Source organism: Uranotaenia lowii, chromosome 3 (assembly GCF_029784155.1).
Source record: "Uranotaenia lowii strain MFRU-FL chromosome 3, ASM2978415v1, whole genome shotgun sequence".
Classification (NCBI taxonomy): domain Eukaryota; kingdom Metazoa; phylum Arthropoda; class Insecta; order Diptera; family Culicidae; genus Uranotaenia; species Uranotaenia lowii.
Genome location: NC_073693.1, coordinates 116,075,951 through 116,103,075, shown reverse-complemented (window position 1 = coordinate 116,103,075; position 27,125 = coordinate 116,075,951). Strand labels below are relative to the sequence as shown.

Below are 27,125 nucleotides of genomic sequence, written 5' to 3'. Positions count from 1 at the left end.
ACTATGTTTTCAGCGTTCAAATTTTGAAGTTGTTGACGCCTTGAATTGAACCTGGGGCAGACAAAGATAGCACGTTCTGCCGATTCCTCCGTCTCTACGCATTCCGGGCAATAAGGCGAGCTGATAAGCTTAAACCGATGAAGGTATTGCTTAAAGCACCCATGACCCGAAAGGAACTGCGTCAGGTAGAAGTTGACCTCTCCATACTTCCGATTTACCCAGTCTGAAAGCCTCGGGATTAGCCTATGCGTCCATCTTGCGTTGTTCGATGCGTCCCATTGCTCCTGCCACTTGAGCATTGACGCTGCTCGTTGAATATTACGCACTCCTCTAACAGCTCTTGCTTTGTAACATTCCATATCCTCCGCCAGAGTTATGTCGATGGGAACCATGCCCGCGATGACAAAAGCTGCATCTGCTGATATGGTCCTGTACGCACAGGAAACTCGCATGGCTATCAACCGATGTGTGCTCCGTAATTTGGATCTGTTGCGCTCTACCTCTATCGCGGAGCTCCAGGCCGCTCCTCCGTATCGTAGTTTCGACAGTGCTACGCTCGCAAGGAGACGTCTCTTGCTAATCTTTGGACCATGGCAGTTCGGCATAATCCAGGCCAATGAATCTATGACTTTCGATGCACTTTCGCAACAGTATTTGACATGCGCACCAAAACTTAGGCGATGGTCGACCATTACTCCAAGGTATTTCAGCTGCTGTTTCGAAGATGTCGTGTGCCCTCCAACAGTAATCTCCATGTGCCGCACAACTCTTTTATTGGTCACGAGCAGAACTTCAGTTTTATCAAGTGATCCGACGTGGTGAAAAAGTACGAGTTCTACGCGTTTTTTATCGTTCCGAATATTTGCGTCGAATTGTCGTGTTTTACGTCTTTTTTAATGGCAAGAGTGGTGCTTTTCAGTAAATCGGGCGGATGGTGAGGTGTACATCGTAGAAATTGGACAGAAATTGCGGCGGTTGATGGAAAAAATCAATTTAAAAAAAATATATATATTCGCGTGGCAGTACCACATTTGTTGCTGAAGCTTTTAGAGTGGTGAATTTCTCATTGATTGTGAGAGGCCTCAGTAGTGTTGGTGTGTAGTTATATATAGGAGCGAGACCACGTGCTTCAAACAACTTCAATGGTCGCTTCCTCAAGAATGTGAATGAAATGGCAGTCCTATGCGTTGATGAATAGTGTTCTGTGTGTGAAGTAAAACGCGTCCGTCAATCAAAATGCAATGACGTGTAAAGGGTTACAGTGAAATGCTGTAGTGTGGGAGGGCAATCGAAACGTTTGTAATAGTGGCTCCGTAGGTTCGCAGAGTTGTGGGGAATATGATTTGCGCTCATATAACACCCACACAAAGAAATTGTTTCAGCAAACGGGACATTGTGGGAGCTTGGAGAGAGCATCTCTAACAAGGGGTTGAAGAATGTGTTGAGTGAGATTCAAGACTGGGGGTGCTGTTGATATTTTGCCTCGTACGCTAGGTTGAAAAAGGAAATAGTTTTGAATGAAGAAAGAAATTGGAAAAGGCGGCTACGATATTGATAAGTTACAACCAACTTAAACTTTTAAAAGATTCATCAAGTATGTACCTACAGCATGATATTATTTACACTTACAAATTGGGGGTTGTGAAAAAAGGTATTGTCTACATAGTGCGGGTGGCTGCTTCATTCGAGATTCGTCCTGGTGTGCGTTTATTCTCAGCCACTGTTTCAAAAACAGCATGCATGACTGAGTTGCTAGAGTTGCTGAACCAAACAGAGAAGAAATAACTGGAGAGGCCAGAATTGGGTGAGAGAATTCCAACTTACAGTATTATTTTATAAGTTATCTTTTTATACAGTAATCTTTAATTTTTTTTATTTGAATGAAATGTTTTATGAAATGTACATCGCATTTGTTGATATATAGAGAATACGAGATTCTTTTTCAGCTGAAATCGCGTGTAGGTAAAAGAAAGCGGCAATACGTGCTCGTGATGGTGGTGGTTACTTCTTTTTCATAGGGTGGTCATTTATTTAATTGCAATCATGTTTTATTTTTAATATTTAATGTTATTTAAAATTAATTCAGTTTTTTATTATTGCTATTTTTTCTCATGTAAAAGTGAAGATTCCAGGGATTTTTATGCAATTTTGATTACTTATGATATTGTTTGTATTGTTTTTTTTCAGTTTCAGAACTCAAGCGAGATCCGAATTAATTATGTATTTAATTTATCGTATTTTACGGTGTTCAAGGTGTAGCCGCATTTCAAGGTAGCTTTTGCCAACTTTTTTCTTATTATTTAATTTTCATATCAACAGTAGGTACAACATAAATTGAAATTAATACAGTAAGAAAGACAAATGGCAATCCAGAATCTTTACTGAAACGGTACGGAAAGTAAATAGTTCCAAAAGTTAACCCAATGCTAAAAACAGCAATAGATAAATATTCAATAGGAGGCAATGCACGATCTAAAATAAAAGTAAACCTTTTTTGATGAATTCATTTTTATATTTTCCAAATAATCAAATGTAAATAATCATGTTATCTTATTTGCAGTTAGTAATTTTCGTCCAAATATTTTTTTGTTTCGATTACAGTCATTTTACCATCTTTATGGCATCCGAGACTTAACTCTTCCAAATATGTAAATTGTAGTTAGTACATCTAATAGTTGTAGTTACTGCATCTAATAATTTAAACCCTTACATTCCACAGGCAGCTTAACATAAACCTTTTAAGATAGTATTTAGCCATTGCAACTTATCGATTATGAAATAACATGATTTTACTTAGTTACTTACTACAGAATAAAATAATTGTAAAAATTTCAAATCTTCAATCAATAAGTCTAACTATAATTTGTATTTCCAGCCAAGACTTTCACCTTGTAATTTTTTTCCATTTCATCGAAAATTGAATAGAAGTCAGAGTCAACAGAGTTTGAGAGCGCAAATGTCAGCATTAAAGAATTCGTTTCAAAGTTATAATGATAATTCAATTTCTTTTTTTTATATATAATCTCTTACGTAACATAGCTGCATTATTGATAATTTTTTGCATAATTTAGTCTGCAATCGTCAATCAATGTAATTTCATTGATTTTTTATTTGTTCGCGTTCATATTAGGCCCTGTGAGCCAAAGGGGTAAAAGTGCATAAAACTTGACTTCATGAAAACATACTTTAAAGTTCTCGTTTTGCATGTGGCTTCCATATTTTTCTGGAAAGAGTAAGTTTTCATTCTATTAATTAAGTATGTTAGTAAAACTAAAAAAAAAATACTGCAGAGAAAGATTGAGATTTTAAATGCAGTCCATTACGAAAATGATTATTTACCCTGGAATTTCCTAGATCCAAACTACTTATATCACCTTTTCAGCTTTACGTCACAGCTAAGAATAACTCATACATATTATTGAATTCTTATATTACCATACATACGCTTTGTTTACAGTATTATGCACTTTTACAGTTACAAAATTCTGACATTGACATTATTATATCATTACATTATTAATGTTCAAAATTATTGTTTTATCATCCCATACAATTAATCTTATATACCTTTTAAAATATTTTATGAACATAATAGTATGGTATTTTAAATAAATTTCACATGTGTTTTTTTTTTTAATTATTTTCGATTCTTTTATGCCAAGTCACACATTGTAAAGCATGGACACAAACATGATTAAATAAAAAGGAATAACATCTCTTATATACAACAATTCCAAGTTTATTAAAGTTTTTTTTCAGGATTATCCGGACTCCAATTTCTTCAAATTTTGAATAAAGCTATCAGTAGATAATAAGGAAATAATATTCTGAAATAGGTATGATCTTTTTAGGCTGAATTCAGGCCCTAATATGCTATTCCAGACTTCCTGCTTAGCTGATTAAAGTTTCGTAAAATAACATTTATAATAAATTAATCGCTTATATCGGTAACAAATATGTATAAATCGGTATCGAGTTTTGAATACGGTGAATGCGTCAACATCACTGTTTTGCGAAAAACGTTTAACAACTCGATAAACTCCCAGCAATTTTGTAATTTAATTTTCTCTATTTTTCAAAAACTAAATATCCTTTAGTAAACGTTGTAAAACTAAAAGGAAGGTCTCGGAACGTACTTTATCACGCAACTGATAAATTGAATTGTTCAAATTTCGTTGCAATCGCCATATTTAAATTTCACTACTTAAATGTTTATTGTATATACAAACCGAAGTAATTTTTTCTTCAGCGTTCTTACATATTATTCATTTTATTTATAAGTATAACTTATTATGTTTTATCGTAAAATTTCACATTAAGTTATTTTTCATTCTATCATTATTTCATACTTTATTGTGTTTGGTTACTTATTGTGTTTTATTGTAATACTTCATATTAAATTATTTTGGAATTGATCATCATATCGTATTATATTATATTCATTAACTTTAAAATATACCGGCCTATAATATTTAAACTATTTTAACGATTAATTCAAGCCCACACTGAGCTTTTCTAGATACAGCTGCGAGTTACGGGTCGATGGAACAACATTCAGTTATAAGTACACATAAAAATGTGCAGATTCTTCTCTTTCCTCGAGTCTCACTGTTTACTTTTTATTTATATCGCAATTAACTTCTGAATTTCTTGTAATTTAATTGGTTATTTCCGGTACATGCTTTAGGAAACATGCTTCGCCAACATAATGTTAGCATTTATTATTACATTTTTTTCTTCATTTTTTTTTGACAATATAACTTCCCTGAATTATTATTTGTAGGGCGTGGTCAGGTTTACTGTTTACTGTTCTTTTTTGTACTTAAACTGAATTTATCATTTTCGATATTTTGTTCAAATATTTTGCTTCGCAATTTTTTAACAGTATAAAATTGGTTTATTCTAGATCAGATGGAAATAAGAATGGTTTTGATGCTGAATAAGGTCGGTTACAGCTAAAGGTAAGCTCAGAGTGTTTTGAGGTAAGATGAGTATAAAGGTAAGGTTATTCTGTTGTATAAATATTTCATTTATTGACTGTATTATATAAGAACGTTCAATCAGTTGCCAGCTGGGCAGGTATCTACACGCATGCGGAATACCTGTCAAAGATTTATAACACTGAAAATGTTATGAATTTTATACGGTTGCGAAACTGTTTGCTTGTTCTACAAATAAGACATACACATACACGAAATACATTCATTACATGACAGTTCAAACGAAGCCATGGTGTCGGGTATGTGGTATTTTGCATTGAAGATAAGCCGAACTAATAATCTAAAGAATGCAATTTAGCGCATACGTTGGCGAAACTGCGGTGAATCCGTGCACCCATGGTGGATTATCTACATACATACATACATACGAGCAGAACTTCAGTTTTATGGTGAGCTATCTGAAGCTTAACTCCCTCCATCCAGATGCCAACCCTTTCTACGGACACCGTTGCAAGGTCTTCTACCTCCTCGATTGTTTCACCGGTAATCATGAGCACGATATCGTCAGCAAATCCGACTATCTGCACGCCTGCTGGTAGTTTCAGCGTTAACACCTCATTATACATGGCATTCCAAAGCACAGGACCGAGTATGGAACCCTGTGGAACACCTGCTGTTAGGGCAGTAGATCGTATCCCAGTTTCGGTTTCGTACGTCAGGATTCGATTTTCGAAGAAGCTTCCTATTATCCTGCAGAGAGTATTGGGAACAAGCATCCTGTGAAGCGCTTTGGCAATCGCTTCCCAGCTGGCATTGTTGAAGGCATTCTTAACGTCGATCGTCACAATGGCGCAGTGACGAACACCTGTTCGCTTCTTTTTATATGCGCGCTTCGCGTACTCTGTCACCAAACGGATGGCGTCCACCGTAGATCTCCCTTTCCGAAAACCGAACTGTCTGTCCGACAGTCCACTTCCGCCTTCTGTGTAGATAATAAGTCTGTTTAATATTATCCTCTCCAGTAGCTTACCAAGGGTGTCCAGCAGACAAATGGGTCTATATGATGATGGATGCCCTGGGGGTTTCCCGGGTTTCGGTAGTAGCACCAACTTCGCCGTTTTCCACGAATTGGGAAAAGATCCCTCGTCGAGACACTTTTGTAGCACCACTCTGAAGGTATCCGGAATGGTCTGTACCGCCACCTTCAGCACTGCATTTGGGATTCCGTCCGGACCAGGGGCCTTATTCACCGCAAGTTTCTTAGCGATAGCCACGAGTTCTTCGTTCGTTACTGGCTCGATGTCGTGGGCACCCGCGTCGTACGGGGTAAGTGGCCACTGCGTCGGGCCATGCTGCGGGAAAAGATGTGCAACGATCTCTCTCAGTTTTTCCGGACACTTTTCGGTCGGCGACCTTGGGCCACCGAATCTCGCCAGTGCAACTCTATAGGCTTGGCCCCATGGGTTATCATCTACGCTCTGGCATAACGCTCTGTAGCAGTTTTCTTTGCTTGTTTTAATGGCTCGCTTAAGTGACACCCTGGCTGCTCGGTAAACGGCACCTCTCGTTTCTCTGTCGGCTTCATTTCTCGCCCGTTGAGCTCGTCGTCTCGCTTTTAGACAGCTAGTACAAAGCTCAGCTATTTCTGAAGTCCACCAGTAAGCCGGTCGTCGCCACCACTTCGGTGAATTTCTTCTGGGCATGGTCATGTCGCACACCGCTACCATCATTTTCGTCAGCTGCTCAGCATTATGGACCTGGGATGAGTCCTGCATGTATACAGCTTCGGTGCACACTTCCTTGTCGAACACTTTAGTCTTCCATCTCCGCTCGTGCACTGGCAGCTGCCTTACTGCCACCGGATTTCGGTTTCCTACGCTATAGCGTATCGCCTGGTGATCACTGTGGGTATAATCGTCACACACTCTCCAATTCATATCAGTTTTTAATGATGGACTCACAAAGGTGATATCGATCACTGATGTTCTGTCTGGTAATCCATGCTTGCGATAGGTGCTGATGGATCCAGTGTTGCACAGCTCAACTTCCAGTCTTGCGAAGGACTCTAGTAGACTGTGGCCCCTAGGGTTGTTGCACCTACTACCCCAGTTTACCGCCCAGGCGTTGAAGTCTCCTCCTATTACAACAGGGACCTTTCCTGTCAGTTCGTGAGTGAGTTCGTCCAACATTGTGTTGAACTCCACGATCGTCCATCTTGGTGGAGCGTAGCAGCTACAGAAAAAGATGCCGTTAATTTTGGCAATCACGAATCCGTCCCGAGAATCTACCACTATCTCCTGGATAGGAAAACGTCCCGTGGCGTAGACAGCAGCTGAGCCAGACCTGTCCGCTGCCCAATTACCGTTTCCAGACGGGATTCTGTATGGTTCTGATAAAAGCGCCACATCACACTTCTTTTCGCCTACCGTTTGCTCCAGCAGAAGCTGTGCAATCTCGCTATGGTTGAGGTTTAGCTGGGTTATTTCCAGTTTTACTGGCTTGCCTTTGCCTTTATATATACCGGACAGTCCAAGCCACCAGTTTCGTGGACATTTCCATCCTCCTGCTTGCATAGCATACATTTCGGCTGTTTTTTGCATTCTCGAGAGAAGTGTCCCTCTTCACCGCATCTTCGACAGCATCGTGACCGGTCGGGTCCGTTGCAGCTTCGGGATAGATGACCAAAATCCCAGCAGTTGAAGCAGCGTTGCATCTGCTTCGGTATCCTGGGTGCGGTTCTAAAATGCCCTATTGACCACCCTACTCTTACACTTCCTACCGTCAGTAGCGTGTTGGCCGCTGTTGGTGAGAGGCGAATCGTTGCAATCTGCATTCCACCGTACACGTGCGGGTATTTTACCGCTTGCGGTGGTGATCACATTGATCACCCCACCCAAACACCCCCCCCCCCAAACCCCCCCCCCCCAAACCCCCCCCCCCCCCCCGCATACCCATTAAGCAGAATACTGATTTAATCAAATATTACATCGAAAATAAACCAAAATCAATAAGAACAAAAATCGTCCATGTTTCTGTTTTGAGCTTCTTCCTTATAGTTTTTAAAAGTCAAAATATTACATCAAAAGGTACCGATACCTTGTGTAAATTTTTTAAATTTTTTATGAGTTTTTAGTAAATTTATTAAATTCTTTCTTACCTGCCTTATGTTTTAAACGTATCACCGTCGAAATGCTTTGAATAGATATGTTGTCTTGTCAGCCATTTCGTCAACCACCGTTGGCGCATTTTATCCGCTAGACGCATTTAGGAACACTTTCCCCAATGAGAAAATAATGTTTCATTTCGGTTTTCCAATCATTCCAATTTCAATAGCTGCCATTATGTTTTTTTTTCAAAAGCTTTTTTTATGCCTTAATCAACCTTTTGCATTTTATCTTGCTCAGCGGTTGTATTTACAAACTACAAACCATATTGAGGTCATTCCTTTCCGGGCAAGAATGTTATCATTACTTAGTTTTTAGCACCGGTTGTCATTGTCACACTTTTCTCTATGTCAAGCTGTTCTGAAACTTATCGCCAACTCTCAACACATATTACCCCATCCAGTCTTATCCTCTTTCTGTAACACTTCCTCGGTCGAGTGAAGCCTGATTGCAACCAGTCGCGTATGCAAATCGTGAATCAATTCATCAGTAAAATATCATCATAGAAGCAGCTGAAGGGAATTGAAAAAAAAAACTCTAAACTTTGAATGGGTGACGCGTTAAGATGAAAAATGTGTGATAAAAACCGACACCAATGACCACATTACAATGTTTGCTGGGAACTTTATCGCGCATTTCTCATCATGTCCAACAGTTTTGCCTCGACGCTGCTGCTGTGGTTTGTTTGCTTCTCTAAAATCCTCTAGTGTTGAAGCGCAACTTCAACTAATGTAGCAGCAGTAGCAGCAGAGAGTAGTCACTACTGGCTAATTAGTTAGCCGATAGTATAGCTCGAACCGGCCATGCCTTCAATCGCAAGGCAAGTTTCTCGGCAGACACATATTTCCTTCCATCTGACATTGCTCATCACAGCTCTGACAAGATTGAGTAATTTGTTTAGTTTCAAAATAGGTAAACAAAAATCGCGAATACGTCTCAGAGCCGTTCTAGGTCCTAAAATTTTGCAATCTCAAAATTTTCAGTAGGTTCATCGAAATTATCTCAACCGTGAAGTGTTTGGGGCCGATTGTTCGTATGCAAATTGAGCGTTTTACTTTACTCAAACTTCAACAGCTCTGGCAAGCTTCTGAATGGAAAGCCGAAATCCGCCTGAAGCAGGAGGATACGATTACTGCATCATAAAGTAGTGGGAGGGAGCGATTAATCAACGCTTCGTTAAACATGAACCTTGCGTTGTTATTTAGTAGGTGTAAGTATCTATTCAAAGATCGCGCGCTTATGCAGATGCGATGGACAACTTCTCGATCGACGATGACCATTGCAAGTTGCTGGACGTGTTGGCTGGCGTACGACTAATATGTGAGGAGTGTTACCTTCTGACTGTTTACTTTCCGTTGCTATTGAAATTCATCAATGGGTAATTTCTGTATTAACATTTTAATTCAGATGGTTATCATTAAATTTTCCAGGATGCCAAAGACATGATTGTTTTACTAGGTAGAATGGAATAACAAATTATTCAAAAATGGTTTGTAATTGGATGCAATAACATGATGTTAGATGTAGTACGGTCGATTGAAAGAGAACATGTTTTAAACATAGAATTAGATGCTGTGGATCTGTAGATGAGTTAGAAGGGATCAAACCTGTTTCAAGTTTGATGAATAAAGAAGTTATAAGTTGGATAAGTTGTTGCTTACAAAAAAACTACAGTCATCTTTACGAATAAATACATAAAAAAATATCATTCATTTGAAAGTAACGTAAACTTGGGGAACATTTATCATTTTCTTCATTCATCATTGAATATTTAGAAAAGGTTTACTTTTTCGTAACACCTCAAAAATTTAAAACAATTGCAGAGAAAAGAAGATGATAAAAGGATCATGTAATATTGATTAAGGTTGACAGATTTTTTTAACTTCGTATCCGGGCCATACAAATCCTGGATATATTATCTTAAAACCTGACATAATCCAGGCATTTGATTTAAAAACTATCGACCAAAATTCGAGCAATATCCGGGCTAAATTGGTTAAAATCCAGGAATAACTGCTTGATTTGGCAAATAAAGTAAATAAATCCGTGCAAAACCCGCGCTCAAATTGTTATTATATATTCGAGCTAACCCGGATAAAACCGAGATATCTGACAATCTTATGCATGATCATCAATTGGAGAATATTGAAACAACATAAGTGATCACAATGCAATGTTTATAACAAAACCAGGGGCGGGATTATGGAACTCGAAACAATCGAGTTTCGTTTGATTCGACCGACTTTGGCACGAACTCGATTCGAAAGGAACGTTTCGAGATGATCTACTACCCGGTTTAGGGGAAAGATTTCCTAAATGGGCCTATCGGGCAAAATGACCCTACGGCCGTTTGGCGAAATGGCTGACAAGACAAAATATCTAATCAATATATTTTGAGAGTAATATGCTTTGAACGTAAGGCAAGAAAGAATTTTACGAATAAACCAACTCAAAAAAATTTAAAAAATCATACAAGGTTTTCATACCTTTTGATGTATTATTTTGACTTTTAAAAATTATACGTAAAGAAGCTCAAAACAAAAAGGTGGGTGGTTTTTGTTTCTTATTCAAAAGAACCTTAGAAGTAAACAAATTTAAGCTTTTATGATGGTTTCATAATGATGGGAAAGTGGAATAAGAGAGTGTTTTTGTATGCCCCCATCATGTTTGTAAAATGCCGCTACCCCAAAATAACAGGTTGAATAGAATAAATATATGATTTTTATCATTAAAACTTCAAATCTAAGCTCTAATTAACATCTTAAGAGCAAATCGAAGATTTAAAAACAGATTTGTCAAAATTCATCTTAGTAATGAAATTCCTCCTTATTATGGCAACCCTAAATTTTGTTTGTTCCATAAAGTTACAAAAGACTTAGATTTTTATAAAACTTCAGCTTTGTCGTATGAAAGTTATCAGTTACTAGCATTTCCAATGAAATTATACGGAAATATTTCCAAAAACCAGAAGTTTTGCCTAAAACATAAATAGGCGCGTTTAGCCCGCTCGGTTTGAGGTTCGGCAATTTTGACAACAGTTATAATAAAATCGATTTCTCAAAAACGGAAGGAGATTTCAACAAAAAATTACTCCAACGGCTTAATTTGAAAACCATGGTTTTAACATTTTCTAAATTATTTTTTGCTGCCATTTAGAAAAGAAGGCATAAAAACATCAATGGGCGATAGTATCGAAAAGTTTTTCTTTCTCTCCTTAAGAAAAACCCGTAAGATCTGTCAAAAGTTGGGTGCATTGCATTATTTGCAGTATTTTTTTCTTTAGGAAAAACTCCTTTTTTACGTTTTCTTTCAAAACATACAAAATTGAAAGATAGACAATTATCCTGCATACATTTAGGGGCAACAATTATAAACATTTCTAAATATTTGTAGCTACGCAAAATAAATAAAATCTTACCTTCAAACTATTCCGCAGGCCCTCTTACTTTTCTCTCTCTATTATTTTTTTCTTCTAACTTCACCATGTGATTTGCCATTTTTCCTTGCCCCTTTTTTTTCTTAAATAACAATTTCATCACAAAATGACTGAAATAATAACTAGACAAACAAAAGAAAAAAGTTGAACTTCCACAACTCATTTGCTTATAAATTCTTTGATTTAATTAGGCGAGGAGTTTGTTCGCTAGTCTTCGAAAAAATAGATATTCAAAGGCTTCCAAATTAAAATTCTACTTACAGCACAAATTTTCAAAACCAAATCATATTTTGCCTATTTGGAGCTTTATTTCTAGGCTTTCAAACGTAGAGCACAATTTTCAGATAATTAAACTCTAGACTGAATATTTGATGATTTTGTGGAAAAAAATCATGTTGATCAAAGCTACCTCGGTGTTCAAAGTAACCCCATTTTACGGTGGTTTCAAAAACGGCACATAATCTTTGTCTGTTCGATTGGCAAATCAGTTGCCTCCTGAGCCGTTGTCCACGAGTTTGAGCCCAAGTGTAAAAATTGAAAACAATTATACCGGATAGCCGGATACCTACTCTTTCGAAGTAGATTTATTATTGTATACACAAATTTATAAAAATTTTAAATAAGTACATGATTTAACCTTTACATTTCTATTGCTGAACATTTGAGGGAAGGTTTCAATAAAAAACATAAATAACATCATTTAATACTGGAGTAACAGTCAAGGTTGTTGCAATCAAAGAGAGATCTTTAGCATTGAAATTCAATATCCTACACATCATCTTAGACTCAAACAATGTGGTGGTTACTAATTGTAGTGGGTATAAGTATTGTTAACTTCTGCTGTTGTTTACAAAAAAAAAGCAAATTTAAGAAAACATCAACAACTTCAAAACTTCAGGAGCTCATTTGATCACAAAAATGATCTTTGTAAATTATTATTAAGCAATATTTCAACCATCTATGCATGAACTATGAATTCGTTGAGAAAACAATTTTTGTGGATCGAAATAGCTTAATTGACCTCTTAAGCAAAAAAAAAAAAAAAATAAAAGTTTTTTTTCAAAAGTTTTGATGGAGTACTGAATAATTAAAAAATTAAGCTTTTTAAAAAAAAAACCCTCTCTAATGAAATTTTATTGATTAGATGAGAATTGATTAATATTTGCAACTATTCTGTCATTAAAATATGTTGCTAAAGTGCTTTTATATTAAAAACTTTGGAAAACCATCAAATCCAGCTTAAAATAATTTTAATGGTTAAGCGTTGCACATTTGATTTTTTTTTTAAATTTTGAGCGCCAAGTTCACCTGTTTTCTATTTTTTTACAAAGCATCTTTCAAGTAACATTCTTATTATATAGTTTGTTTATTAATTCAGAACTATTAGTGCATTCTTCGTGAATATACAGTACCGGAAAAAATTAAGCACGCCATGGCTATCAAAATTTTTAAATTTCTGTATCTTTTGTCACATAAAAAATATTAACTAAAAATATTCTCATGAACTGTAGTACTTTTGATACATTTTCGACTAACGATAAAATGGCATATTTTCTTCACACTCAAGCATACACAGAGAAAAAAGTATAGTATTTCCAACAATAATCCACTTATATTCAATCATATATCTGATTGCTTCTCCGCTAACTATAATTATTAAAATTTCAACAATACATACAATAGACAATCTGATTGATTTCGTACATCCAACAATGTATATAATACATTCAACTATAGTTGTATGATTAATTTTGTGCATTCAACTATAAATATAATAGATTTAACTAAATTGCCCGCTTTATGCATTCAACAATAATTATCAACTATAATTATATGATTGATTTAATAATAAATATGATAGATTCAACTATAATAATAAAATTGATTTAATTATAAATATGATAGATTCAATTATAATAATATGATTGATTTAAATATAAATATGATAGATTCAATTTTATTTCTATGATTGGTTCACTGAGGTCAACTATAAATATTGTTAATTTAATTTCTGTTTATATTGGAAGTTATCATATCTGAAGAACTTTTTCGGAATAATTTTATTGCTACGTTTTTAGCTTTTATTTATTATTGTGTTAACAGATTATCACCGCTGATTTTTATGATTTATTTGAATGATTAATGGCATTTCGGTGAACTATACACTCTAATAGGAAGAATATCAAATTAAAGTAATGAACATTATAGACGATTATAGAAATAATTATAGAAATTATTTATTATTTCAGCATTTTGCATCTGGTGCGTTTGAGCCGCCATGATGCTAGAAAACCTGACCGGAAATCCCGATATCCACGTCCTGGTTCCTCCGCTGTTGATCTTTTTGCATCTTGATGCATGGTTGCCCAGGATATTGTGTGGTCCCCGAACCGTCCGTGCTTCTGCACCCGGCAAAGATTGACCTTGTGGGGGAAAAATTTACTCAATATCATGACATAAATCTATCATAAGCTGACTTACCATATTGATATTGACAATTGAATCAATTATACCACTACAGTTGAATCAATCATATTTACAGTTGAATCAATTATACCACTACAGTTGAATCTATTATATTTAAAGTTGAATGCCTATAATCAATCGTACAATTGTAGTTGAATCTATCATATCTACAGTTGAATCAATTATACCATTACAATTGAATCTATTATATTCATAGTTGATTGCATAAGGTCAATCAGCAGTTTGTAGTTGAATCTATTGTATTTATAGTTGAATGCATAAAATAAATCATACAGTTGAATGCATTATATTGTTAGTTGATTGTGTAAGACCAATTAGAAGTTTGTAGTTGGATCTATTATATAAGTAGTTGAATGCGAAAAAAAAACAACTTCATTTCGATTATTGATAGAACAAGCTGAAATAATTAGAACAACTGTCGTCTTTTTTCTCCATGTAGTTTTAGAGATAGTCGTGAAATCAAGTACGCAGTCTTAACAACCTAGGTCTGGCAAATAGAAATTCGCTTGCAGCATTTTTGCAGCATTTTTTACTTTTCGACAGAAAAATGAGCACTTTTTAAAAAGAATTATAATCGTTAATCATACAAATTCGATCCGGAATCAAACAAAATCAACAAAGCTATTGTTTCATAGATGAGGCATGCTCAGTTTGGTGAAACTTGTAAACTTATCCAATTCAAAACTCTCTCAAAGACTTAAAAAAAAAGTTTTAAGAAAGAACATTCTAATGAAACAAAATTTGATACTCGGTGATTTAATCAAATCAATTTGACATTTGAGCGCTTTTTTTGTTTTTTTCTTCAGTTTTCCACCCCTGGTTAATAAACATAACAATATATTTCTCTGTTTGAAAAATTTTTCCGTTTTCTTTTCAGAAAAAAAAACCAAGGGTTTTATTATAAGATTATCGATTTTTGGGCGCAATTGAATCCTTTCAAATGAAAAAGTAAGTTTCCGTAGATATGCGGAAACCTTAAGTGAAAAGCCGTCAACAAGATTGGTTTTAAAGCAAAATTGCTTGAAAAAACGTTTCAAAAGATCCAAAAGCCCGCATTAAACACAAAGGTTAAAACCGTAGCCATTCAGCATGATAACAGCCGAATTTTTCGAGAAATGGCTAAAAATCTAAGCTTTTGCCCGCTTCTTAAAAATACTTATTCGTAAAAATGCTGACAATAATATTTTAAAATATTTCGCGAGTAAAAAGTTACTGAAATTTAAGTCATAAAATGGATTCGACCAACGAAGTCCATTGCACAATGGTGCAGAACATCAATCTAACTGTACTCAATTCAATATAACGTCCAGGGATGAAGAGATAGACATTTGGTGTTTTCGTCAAAGTCTATTATATCATCCTCAGAACTCAGAAGTTACATAGTACGAAAAAAAACCTTAAAAAACAGTTTTTTTTTTAACTGAAACGTTGTAGATTCTATAAAATGTTTCACCGTCTTCGGAACAGAATTGAAACATTTCTAGATCTACATGTATTAGTTCCATATACTATGATGATTTTAGAAGTTGTTGAAGCTTTGAAGAAAGCATTTAGTGTATTTTATTGGTGATTTTAAAAGACTCATTTATCACAAAGCGCACATTATTGTAAATAATATGTAAATTAATATATTTTAGACTTTCCGAGTTGGACTACTACTTTGAGTGCTGATAAAACCTTTTGTTTTGATTTAAAATAAAACAGAGTACTATTTGTATCGGAAACCGATGATATTATCACATTTGTTCTGGTTAAAACATGTTAACAGGTACAGGTTAGAAAAAACGATTAATAAAGTCTTAGATTATCCATCCGTTATATTGGCAACACATCCCTAATGATTTCCAATCTGTTCAACTGGAAACAATTCCAGTAAATACAACGAATTTACTCTTCGTTGATTCTTGAACAATAGCAAATTAACACTCTCTCTCACTTGCGACTCCCTGTTATTGTTTATATTTGCTAAGTGCTTCGTCAGTCTGGATCAATCGCCGCGTTGCTAACTGCGGTCGTCGCAAGTGTTTTGTTTTGCAACACCTTTTTTAGTAATAAATAAATAACTGGTTTCATTTCAGATTGAGGTTGCTGAAATTACAACGTTTTAAGCAATTCTTCCTTAAAGATTTCTTATAATATTAACTCATTGATGATCACGAAGAAACCTAAGCCGAAAAACCCTTAAACTAACTGGACCACTGAACCAAATACTACAAATTTAGTTTATTTTGGGTAGCTGAAGGTATTTGAAGAGTATACTGTAGAGTAGGGTTACCATACGTACTCTTTTAAGAGTACATGTACTCTTTTTCGATCGAGAAATGAGCGTACTCTTCTTTTTGTAAAATCTTGCGGAATGTACTCTTTTTTTTCTTTTGAATTATATTTCATTAGAGAAACGAACTTATTTCTTCCAGTTCTTAAGTTTGTGTTCCTATATGTACAAGAATTCCGAAAGAAATGCAACACTATGCATTCATGGCACCGTACTTCAGGTTTCTCTACTTTGTTGAGATTTCCAAACGATGAATTAAAATGAAAAGCATCACAAATCGATTATGAACTTAATTTTTCTTTAAAAACAAGTTTGCTATTTCATCAGCAGTACTTTTCTATAAGTAAACTACAACAGCTTCGAAAGTTTTAAAACCGCTTTTAAGAAAAGCTTCTCCCAGGCGTCGAAATAAACTGTGCAGGCATCAGCGCCTTTGAATATGCAATTAGCACCCACACAGTTGGCAAAGAGAACAACATCAATTTGAACTCTTTTTGAAATGCAACATTTTCTCATGTTTGCGAAGTTCTTATTTCTATCTCTTCCAATAATCCAACTAACCTTGGACTTTTCACTAAAAATCTAAAGCAAATGAACAAAAACTAAAAACAATAACTTTCAATTTGTAAAAGTATTTTATGAAAAGTCATATTTGCCAGAGAAGTCACATGACTAGCAACTCATTGTCACTATTTGAATTTGAATTTCCTGGTTCCTCCCGTTTCTCCTAAATATTTTGAAATATGATTTCAAAGTACTCTTTTTGGCGTTGAAGCATATGGTAACCCTACTGTAGAGTATATTGTAGAGTATACTTTCATTTTTAACCCTTCGTTTCATAAAGTAACAAATTTGCAACAATTAATGAATGGAAAAATGGAAATATCGTATTTTATTTTAATTTTTATTCATGATGTACTCATCATTTTCAATTGTTTAAAATTATTTTAAAGGAAAAATAAAAAATCGTGAAACGAAGGGTTAAATTCATGGCATTTGAGCGACGTTATTTAGAGAAGCTTACTTGCCGCGAGCTAAAAAAAATTAGAGTTCTCGTATTTGATCTACAATGTGTTACTTGATTTAGCAGATTCACACATTTGATCACATTTGATCAATATTATTGGATATATAACTCTGGATTATAAAAACGTCACGACACAGAAAATTTGTGTAACTGTATAAGGATATTTCAAGAGGACGGAATCAATAATCATTTTCATCTGAGCCTATATGTAATGTGAAAAAACCAGTTTTCCTTTTAAATTTCAGTAACAAAACAACGTTTAAATACTATTTCATGCAGTTGAATTGAGGCTTGAATCATTGAAAATCATCAAATATCTGAAACATTATCATAATTCCCATTTTTTTAAATTTTATGTTTATTTAATGTTTATATCGAGATCTATGGTTGCAATTCTCACACATGTATGACTAAGATAGTGAAATATGCTCCTACTAGGTATCGCCTAGCTCTTCAAGCTAATAATTACACTTCAACAATAATTGCAACTGATTTGATCAATCATGACTCGGTAGCTTCAGAAGGTGCATTCAAGTTTGAAGATGAGGACTAATGTCCGTAATCATCTTCGAGGTATTACTTGTCTGTGGTATCACATTCTACCGAACAAATTGTGTTAAAAATAATGAGGCACTTTATAAACCAAACGGTTATGATTAATACCCAGCCCGTTCCACTTTTCGTGCTAACATTCAGAAAATTAGTATTCCCATCGAGAAGGAATTTCTCCCAAGTTGTTTCAAGAATACTAATAGTTCTATGTAAAGCCGCTCATTTGTCGCCCAGTCAACATAAGGCACATCTTTTATTCGCGCTAACGGTTATGATTGCCAGAAACGCGATCACATCAAATTAGCAACTCTCAAGCGGATCTCTCTAAAATGATGACGATTTCATCTGAAAGGGGAAAATTTTTGAGCTAACAGCTGCTGTCGTCACCAACTTGCTCTAGAAAACCTGCTCCGATTCTAGAGATTCATGCCTTTTTTGGCGCAAATTTCGTCACCCCCGGAGTAAGGTTCTGTTTTATAGCTTTTTGGTATGCACCCGGGCAGCCATTGCCCTCAAAAGTGGTTATATGCAGACGTGACAAAAGCCGAACCGAGACCATGATGGCAGATCTAAACATAAACCGGACCGTGTTCCGTACAAATATTTATCATCACATTATCATATAATGACGAAGAAGCACCTTGTTGTGAGCTTAGAAGACGAAAACATCGTAAAATTTGTGATCACGCGGGCTGACAGTTTTGGTCGTTTGGTTTGGGGGTTTGAAAATTCAAAAATGGAAACCAATTCCGTATTGCTGCTTATTGGAACTGATCTTTGACGATTTTGTTCTAATGGTAGTTTCGTTCAAAAACTGAAACCAGTTTCTTTTTCCGCTTTAAATGATTCCCGATAGATTTTCGCCAAAGTTTCAGACAGCTTTCTGGTTGAACTTGCAGCAGCTAATTCATTTGCAATTCAAATTGACACATTCATCACACCCACCATGTGGAGACGCTACTTTTTTCTACTAATAGTGCGAATTAGTTCTTGGAGGTTCGCGATCAAGGCTAAATTCCTTTTCTGAAATTGAGACTCAGTTTCAATGTGTATTATGAAAAACCTAACCGGTCGAGTTTTCGGGGAACAGGTCACGGATTAATCTCAAGCAAAATCTTCTTATAAATTGCGGATGGAATATTCGGTATTGTCAACACTAATGGATCCATTTACTTTTCGCTTTTTCAACAGATATTCCGTCTACTCTTCATCGTTCCACTCGTGGCGGTCTGTCAAGCAGACATTCCTCTGTTGGAACTGGGACTGGACCCCGAAGTTCAGCAAGCGAGAAATGCGATCGAACCGAGCGAGTCGGAGAACGTATTTGCCGGATACTCGAATGATCGACCGATAGTTCCTTTCCCGGCGCCATCGAACCAGTGCGAAGGAGGACCGGATGTATGCGGATATACCTACGACAAGCCATCCTGCCCATGGGAAGTGCGAACTGAGTACAAAACTGCCACTGAAACCGAAACCAAAGTGCTGACTGAAACCGAGACCAAGACGCAAACTGCAACTGTCACCGAAACCATTCCTACAACTATTGTACAAACAACGACCAGTGTATCTCGATTCTGCGGAACGACCAATACCTACCTTCCACCACTGGACGAACAAATCACTACGGTTACTGAAAACCCCGTGACTAGAACCGTTACCCTTTCAGCCACGACCACTACAATCACTAGCAGAGGTCCCCCAATCGAAACAACTCGCACAATCATCCCCACAACTACCATTGTAATCAGCCAAACTCCATTCGTAACGAACACTCGAACTATCACTCCAACAGTTACCAGCATTTTCACTGCCAGCAGTACATCCATCACTAGAACTATTACTCCCACATCAACATTCCTGTCCTATCTGCCATCGGTCTCTGTAACCAGAACCATTACCCCAACATTCACAAGCCTCGTATACCTCGACTCGGTAACCCAGACACGAACCGTTACCCCAACTTCGACCTTCTTATTCTACGAACCCTCGGTAACGGTAAACCGAACGGTAACTCCAACATCCACCAGCCTATTCTACCTGCCATCGGTAACCGTGAACCGAACAGTAACACCAACAAGTACCAACATCTATTACGATGCCACCGTAACCGTTAACCGAACAGTTACACCCACCTCAACCAATGTGTTCTACGCAGTCTCATCGACGGTTAACCGTACGGTGACGCCAACCTCGACGAATCTCTTCTATGCTGCCTCGGTAACGGTCGAGCGCACCGTTACGCCAACGTTCACCAGTCTGATCACGCTTACATCGACCAACACCCAAACCAGAACCTTCACGCCGACGTTCGTGGTGCAGGAAACCGTCGATACGCGAACAGTAACAAGGTTAGTATCGCTTTCTTTAAATAGCAGTTACAGTGTTCTTCCAATATCCGGCATATTTTTCATCTTTTCTTAGTATCTCCCATCATGATCATTTAGTTTACTGTTAACGCAGATCATAAATACTTGATACTTGAATACTCCTTACTCTAAAGCCTTCCTTCACGGGTCTTTTGAACAAAGCGAGATACATTGGCAGTTCGAAGTTGGCAGATACATTGGCAGTTCGTTGAGATGGTTCCCAAGGAAGTCTTATTTGACATTATGGAAATAAAATTTTACTCAAATAAAAGTCTTACCCACTTAGGCTTGCCAGATTTCCTGGTTTATCCGGGTTTGCCCGGATTTTTAAACCAAATTTAGGAGCAGCCCGGCCCGGCTCGGTTTCCCTGATCTCATTGAAAAAAGCTCGGATTTTTGTCCGGCTGGCAAATCAAACAAAAAATACGAACTGTGTTGTACATTTTTTGTTATGTATGCCCAATCAAAATTGTTTGAGCAAGTTTTTGGAAAAAAATGATGAAATTTTTTTTTTGAAGCCTACAATACAAGTTAAAATCTGTCAATGAGTTTTCAACGAAAAATTAAGTCAAATTCAATAGCTCATTAGTTTTCAGAAAGGTTACTTCCAGACGTCGAACTAAACTTTGAAGGTAATAGGCACCTTGAAGTATGCTTTAATTACCCAAACAATAAGTAATATGAACAAACCGAATTTTAAAGTCTCCTTAAGCCACAAATCAAAAGCTGACGAATCTGACATTTCTTTTCGGTAAAACGCGAATATACGCTTCTATAAAAACAGTTTTGAAATGCATCTATTTGAAAAGTTTAGTGCGTTTCGATCATCTGCCAATTTCCTTCTCCGTCCATGTCCGCAGCTTGCTTGTACGCACAAATCTTTTTTGTTCCGCCAACCGTATTCGCTTCTTGGATGACCGGCAAAATTTTGAAAAGATTTAAGGCTACTCGTGCTGAAACGTACTCGGACCTAAAAAAACATATGTAATTTTGACCCGACCAAATGACGCAGTATTCGACAGATCAATGACGGTTACAGTTTTGGGTCAATTTTACAACTTTTGTGGGTTCAGCCAAGTTGGCCGATTGCCTACACCGGTTGATAGTCCGGCTCTGGGACATAGAACAGCTACTGGAGGAGTGGCAGGAGGGGGTTATATGCCCCATCTACAAGAAGGGTGACAAATTGGACTGTGAGAATTACCGAGCGATCACTGTCCTCAATGCCGCGGCATGCCGTCTACAAAGTGTTGTCCCGAATCCTACTCCGTCGCCTAACACCACAAGCAAACAGATTCGTGGGAAGTCATCAGGCCGGCTTCATGGAGGGACGGTCAACGATGGACCAGATATTCACATTACGGCAAATCCTCCAAAAATGCCGTGAACGCCAAGTCTCTACGCACCATCTATTCATCGACTTCAAAGCCGCATACGGCACAATCGACCGTAACGAGCTATGGAAAATCATGAACGAGAACGGCTTTTCCGGGAAACTGATCCGACTGATTAAGGCGACGATGGATGGAACGCAGTGATGTGTGCGGATTTCGGGTGAATTGTCGAGTTCATTCTAATCGCGCAGGGGGCTTCGACAAGGTGATGGTCTACCCTGCATGATGTTCAACGTGGCGCTAGAAGGTGTTAGTCGACGAGCGATGGGCGAAATGCGGGGCACGATTTTCGACAGATCCAGTCAACTTATCTGCTTTGCCGATGACATTGATATAGTCGGCAGATCATCTGCGGCGGTTGAAGAGATCTACCGCAAACTGAAACGGGAAGCAGGAAGGATTGGATTGATGATTAATACGTCCATGACGAAGTACATGCTGGCCTGCGGATCCGAGACCAACCGAACCCGCTTGTCCAGCAATAACAAGGTCACAGTCGACGGCGACGAGCTGGAGATAGTCGAAGACTTTGTCTATCTCGGCTCACTGGTGACCGCAGGCACAGACACCAGCCGTGAGATCCGGCGGTGAATTATCAGCGGAAGTCGTGCCTACTATGGCCTCCACAAGCAACTGCAGTCGAGAAGACTTAGCCCTCGCACGAAGTGTAACCTGTATATGACGCTCATTAGACCGGTTGTTCTCTACGGGCACGAGAAGTGGATATTGCTCGAGGAGGACCTGCGTACACTCGAAGTATTCGAGCGACGAGTGTTAAGAACCATCTTTGGCGGCGCACAGGAGAACGGAGTGTGGAGGCGAAGGATGAACCAAGAGCTCGCGCGACCCTACGGCGAACCCAGTATCCAGAAGGTGGTTAAGGCTGGCCGGATATTATCGTTTACGAAGAACTGCTGAGACAGCGTCTCTCCACGGAAGTGAGACTTGTGGGATTCGCCGAAGACGTGGTTCTCCTGGCATCGGGCTCATCGACCGAGGAGGGCCAGCTAATTGTCACAGTAGCGATCGAGAAGGTCGAAAGTTAGATGCGCTCCAAGAGCTTGCGTCTGGCTCACCACAAGACCGAGATGGTGCTGATCACAAACCTGATTTCAGCACTAACAGGGACGATTGCAGCTGGATCGGGCACAATGGAGGCCAAATGGCGATAAAGTACTTGGGGGTTATGATCGATGATCAGTTGACTTTTACGGCCCACGTCTGCTACGCCCTCAAACACGCAGCAATGCCGACAGCGATCCGCTGCAGCAGAAAGCGGGTCATGGCGAACGTGAACTCTTCCATTTTGCGATACGGAGTGGCAGCCTAGAGCAGGCAGTGTAATCTGCAGAAGCTCTGCATCGTGCACCGGCTGACGATCCTGAGGGTTATCAGCGCATACCTAGCAATGTCCTCGGTAGCTGCTGATGTTGTTACGGGGGTCATGTCCATCTCGGTCTTGTTAGAAGAAACATGCCAGAAATGCCTCGATGTTCAATTGACAGCACCAGTGGGACTGCTCGGAACGCGGCTGTTTGATCCCGAATGTCAGATTTTGGATGGATCGGAAACATGAAGAGGTGTATTTCAGATTTCAGAAGTCAGTTCTTAACTGGTCACGGATGCTTCATCGGTTTGAACATGTGACCTCGCCATTCTGCCCAACCTGCGGTGACACAGTTGAGACACAAAAGAACGTAGTATTCAACTGTCCGATGTTTGAAGGGGTACGCATTAACATTTTAGAGTAGCCTCTGGACCCGACACGACAGCCGACAACGTGCGGAGGATGTGTGAAAACGCCAATACATGTCGAGTGGTCAGCGATGGGTTCACCCGCATCGGGACTGCCCTGCAGAGGAGTAGGGTAGGGTGACTCCTTCGCCGGGAAGAATCTGAGCAGAGTACGTGCGTGTATAGGATACCTCTACCGTTACCGTCGCGTAGTTTCCGAGTAGAACGCGCCCTTTGCTATGGATGCTGCGAAAATAACACATGACCTTCACCGCAGTCGAATTCTTAGGGTACTTTCACCGCGGAATACTCTATGGTAAAGTGCATTTACGTCGCCGTCGGATGAGCCACTCGAATGATTTGTAGAATGACATCACCATCGAGATTGATCTGAGTCGTACGCGTAAAAGGCCGTACGTGTGCTGTGTCAGGCGCGAGCCTAGGATAAGTTGCTTTCGATCGGCCCACGGCGGGAATCCTAGGAAGAAGGATTAAGGCCGGATCACGGTTGGGGTAGAATGCCCTTTCGGCGGGGAGCCTTCGAGTAGAGTGCGTCCAATCCTAGCAGTAAAGAATACAAAGATAAGACTCAACCATCTGCGTATGCCAAGCTGCTAAGTACGTCGCGAACGCTGTTTAGGATACCTCCACCGCTCGGAGAATCCGAGTAGAACGCACTCGCTACTACGGAAACTGCGAGAATAAGACTTGACCATCTTCGCAGTAGAACTCGTAGGGAGAAGACTATAAATGCCGTGGAATTCTCTCGGGAAGAGTGACTTAAAGTCGTCGGCGGGTGAGTCATTCGAGTCGGTGTAGGATGACGTCTTCGCCGGAAATCACCCAAGGAGTTTCGTAAAGCCCTGGACGGGTGCTGTGACAGGCGTGTGTCTAGATTAAGCTGCTCTCGATCGCAAACGGACAGGCAAAGAGGAGAGGGCCTCAAGTCAAACCAAGCGGAGCCAAGACCTCAAGTCATTAGAGGAAAGGTCATTGATCTCTAGCAGTGGTCTCTAACAGAGGATGAGCGCACGATAGTCATGGTTACCAAGCGAGGCTCGAGTTACCAGTAAAAGTCGAACCTCAAGTCGTTAGAGGAGAGGTCCGTAGTCTTGAATCGTAGCAAGAGGCAGGGTTTATGTGCTGGAGTTTTGACTTGAATCCGAGTAAGCCGATGAGCTCAGAAGCACGGACTTGGTCTCCCATCACGCGTATAGCCTTCGTTGCAGGTCTGGATGGCCAGAGGCCCCAAATGGACTTTATGGCGTATGGTAGATAGTATCTAAAGTCGACCACTTGCGTCCATGGACCACCAAGGATATTCCACCTAGATGATCATCTAAAAAAAAATGATTGCCGACCCTACCTATCAAAACCTTTAGAGCAAGTTCACTCTTTTTGAGAATAAATGGTAGAAATTTTGACACTTGTAGCACATTTTGAAAATTTTACAATGCAAAAATATCTGCGGTTGTCAATTTTTTGTCAACACTAGTTCTATTTTCGCATGCTGTGGGCTTTGATGCAATTTGATGGATTAGTATCACATATGGCTGAAATAGAAAACAGTGTTGTAAAGAAATATGTTGGCTGCAAATCTTGAAAAATTTTTCGCATGTTAAAATTTCAATATGTACTTAAAGTGTCAAAATTTCTACGACTTTTTCTCAATACGAGTGAACTTACTCTTAGTAATTTTTTTTATTAAAAATCAATCACTTTTTGCAAATTGAGTCGTGAAGTAGTCTCTATGCTTGGGTACCCATGCCGTAGCTAAACGACTTCTTTCTGAAACAAATACGTGAGCTTCATAACGCCCCATTCCTTCTGCACAGCGATTTGATATGCTCTGCTAACCCGCAGGGCTGTCGGCCTCATTTGACGGACTTCGCCGTGTTTAGAATGAAAAAAAACCTTCAAAACAAACATAAAAACTGATTGAAAAAAGGGCTTGCACACGTTTCCACTTTGGACCACGAGTAGGTGTATCTGGCGCCTGCCTAGAGGTCATTCTCTTAGGACCTTAAACATTTACCTGATGATTTCCAAAGAAAAACTAACCCTACCCTTTCTGAGACGGGGTTGTGGTTGCTTTTGTTCATTTCTAAGTACTTCTACACTCTACACTTCTTAAAAAAGGGAAATCTACCGATCAAAGCTTTCTTCTAGTTTTACGTGACCTTGAAGGATGAACACTCTACGCGTCTATGCGACTAAAGAGCTGGATAAGAACGGAGACTTAATTATTTTACAGAACTGTATAGTTTCATCCAATAGCTTCTTGTCAATGAAACTCTTTCACGTTGGTCATTTCCCTGAGCTTAAAAATTACCTTAGTTACTGTTTTTTAATCTTTCAAACTATGTTAACAGGTCTTTACAAAAATCAATGCTTTTAGTCCATTGCTACCCCCCACTGACTCTTCACAACAGTAATAACCCAAACCTTTTCATTTTAGAACCGTCACGCCAACGTTCGTTGTCCAGACATCGGTACCCACGACGACAGTGACCCGTACCATCACTCCCACGAGTGTCCTCACAACCACGGCCTCCACTACGAACACCATAACTCGCACCGTTACACCACAGGCCTCCAGCACCACTACGGTAACAGCTCCAGTGCAAACCGTAACCGTCCGGGACCGCAGCACAGTGACCGTTACACCTACCCTGTCCGTTACGCCAACCATCTACTCAACCATCACGCTCAAACCAACGCAGTCGGTGTGCAAGCCGGTCAATACCTACCTTCCGGAGCCCGGAGTATCAACAATCATCCGCACCGAAACAGTTACTGAGCGTCTCACGGAAACGGTCATCTCCTGCACCCCAACGAATGCCTACCTTCCATCTCTGAAATCCGCCACCGTAAACCGTCGGGAAACCCTGAACCGTGACATCCTGCCCCCGGACGATCGATACAACCTGCTGTAAACGGATCAGCCATATCCGCTTGGACTTAACTGAAAAATTCAACGCATTCAACCCTTCCCGTACCGTGTAGTTGTTGTATGAACAAGTAAAATACTCTACTGTAGCGAGATGTGCTGTATCATAGTTAGTCTTCGTGTTTCATGACTCGCTAGTTTGTATCCAAAAATTTCAACCAAACCGCTTTACGAACGAATAAAATACTCAAAAACTTTCGCTGGTGGGATACAAAGTTAGCACACTGTGTATTAGCTGTAATAGTTTTAAGACCGGAATCGATAATCGTCATCAGAGGTTTTGACAACAAAAGTTTTTTCTAAGAAGACATCGTTCATCACTCGTCGAATGCATTGGAACAAATAAAGTCGTGCTGTAAATATATTGTTGGGGTTGCTGAATCGATAGTGCTATTATGTAAAACTTATGTAGGAATTGACAAATAATGTTAGAAGAAGATAGCTGAAATAAAAATAAAAATGTGGTTCAAAAGACAAATTGTGCCTGTAAGTTGTGGTGTTCATAATTTCTGTCTCAATAAAGAAAAACTTACGGTTGTGTTTTGTTGTCTTGAAAAAGTTTCTTTCAACTAACATAGATGTCCGTCTCTGACCAGTCAAAGGATAACTTCCTCCTCTCTCCCAAATTGAAATTTCAAATTGTTTTCTGTTGGCAATCATTTATAAAACGACAATTCTTAAATCAAAGTAAAATCCCTGACCATACTGACTGGACAGTCGATTTCGTTTTTTGGATAATTCACGCACTCTGGAATCGATAGTACGCAATATCGATTCCAGAGTGCGCATCGATCGAT

The 27,125-nt window shown here is 38.6% G+C and overlaps 1 protein-coding gene across 1 annotated transcript in view; it reads left to right on the top strand.

The window, feature by feature from the left end:
• LOC129755232 (mucin-2-like) overlaps positions 1 to 26,831 on the top strand; it is a 91,733-nt gene extending 64,902 nt beyond the window's left edge. The window contains exons 2-3 of the mRNA XM_055751618.1: positions 19,073 to 20,232; positions 25,837 to 26,831. Of these exons, the coding sequence (XP_055607593.1) occupies positions 19,073 to 20,232; positions 25,837 to 26,314 (1,638 nt within the window). The 3' untranslated portion in view covers positions 26,315 to 26,831. The remainder of the gene's footprint in view (positions 1 to 19,072; positions 20,233 to 25,836) is intronic.
• Positions 26,832 to 27,125: the final 294 nt, after the last annotated feature.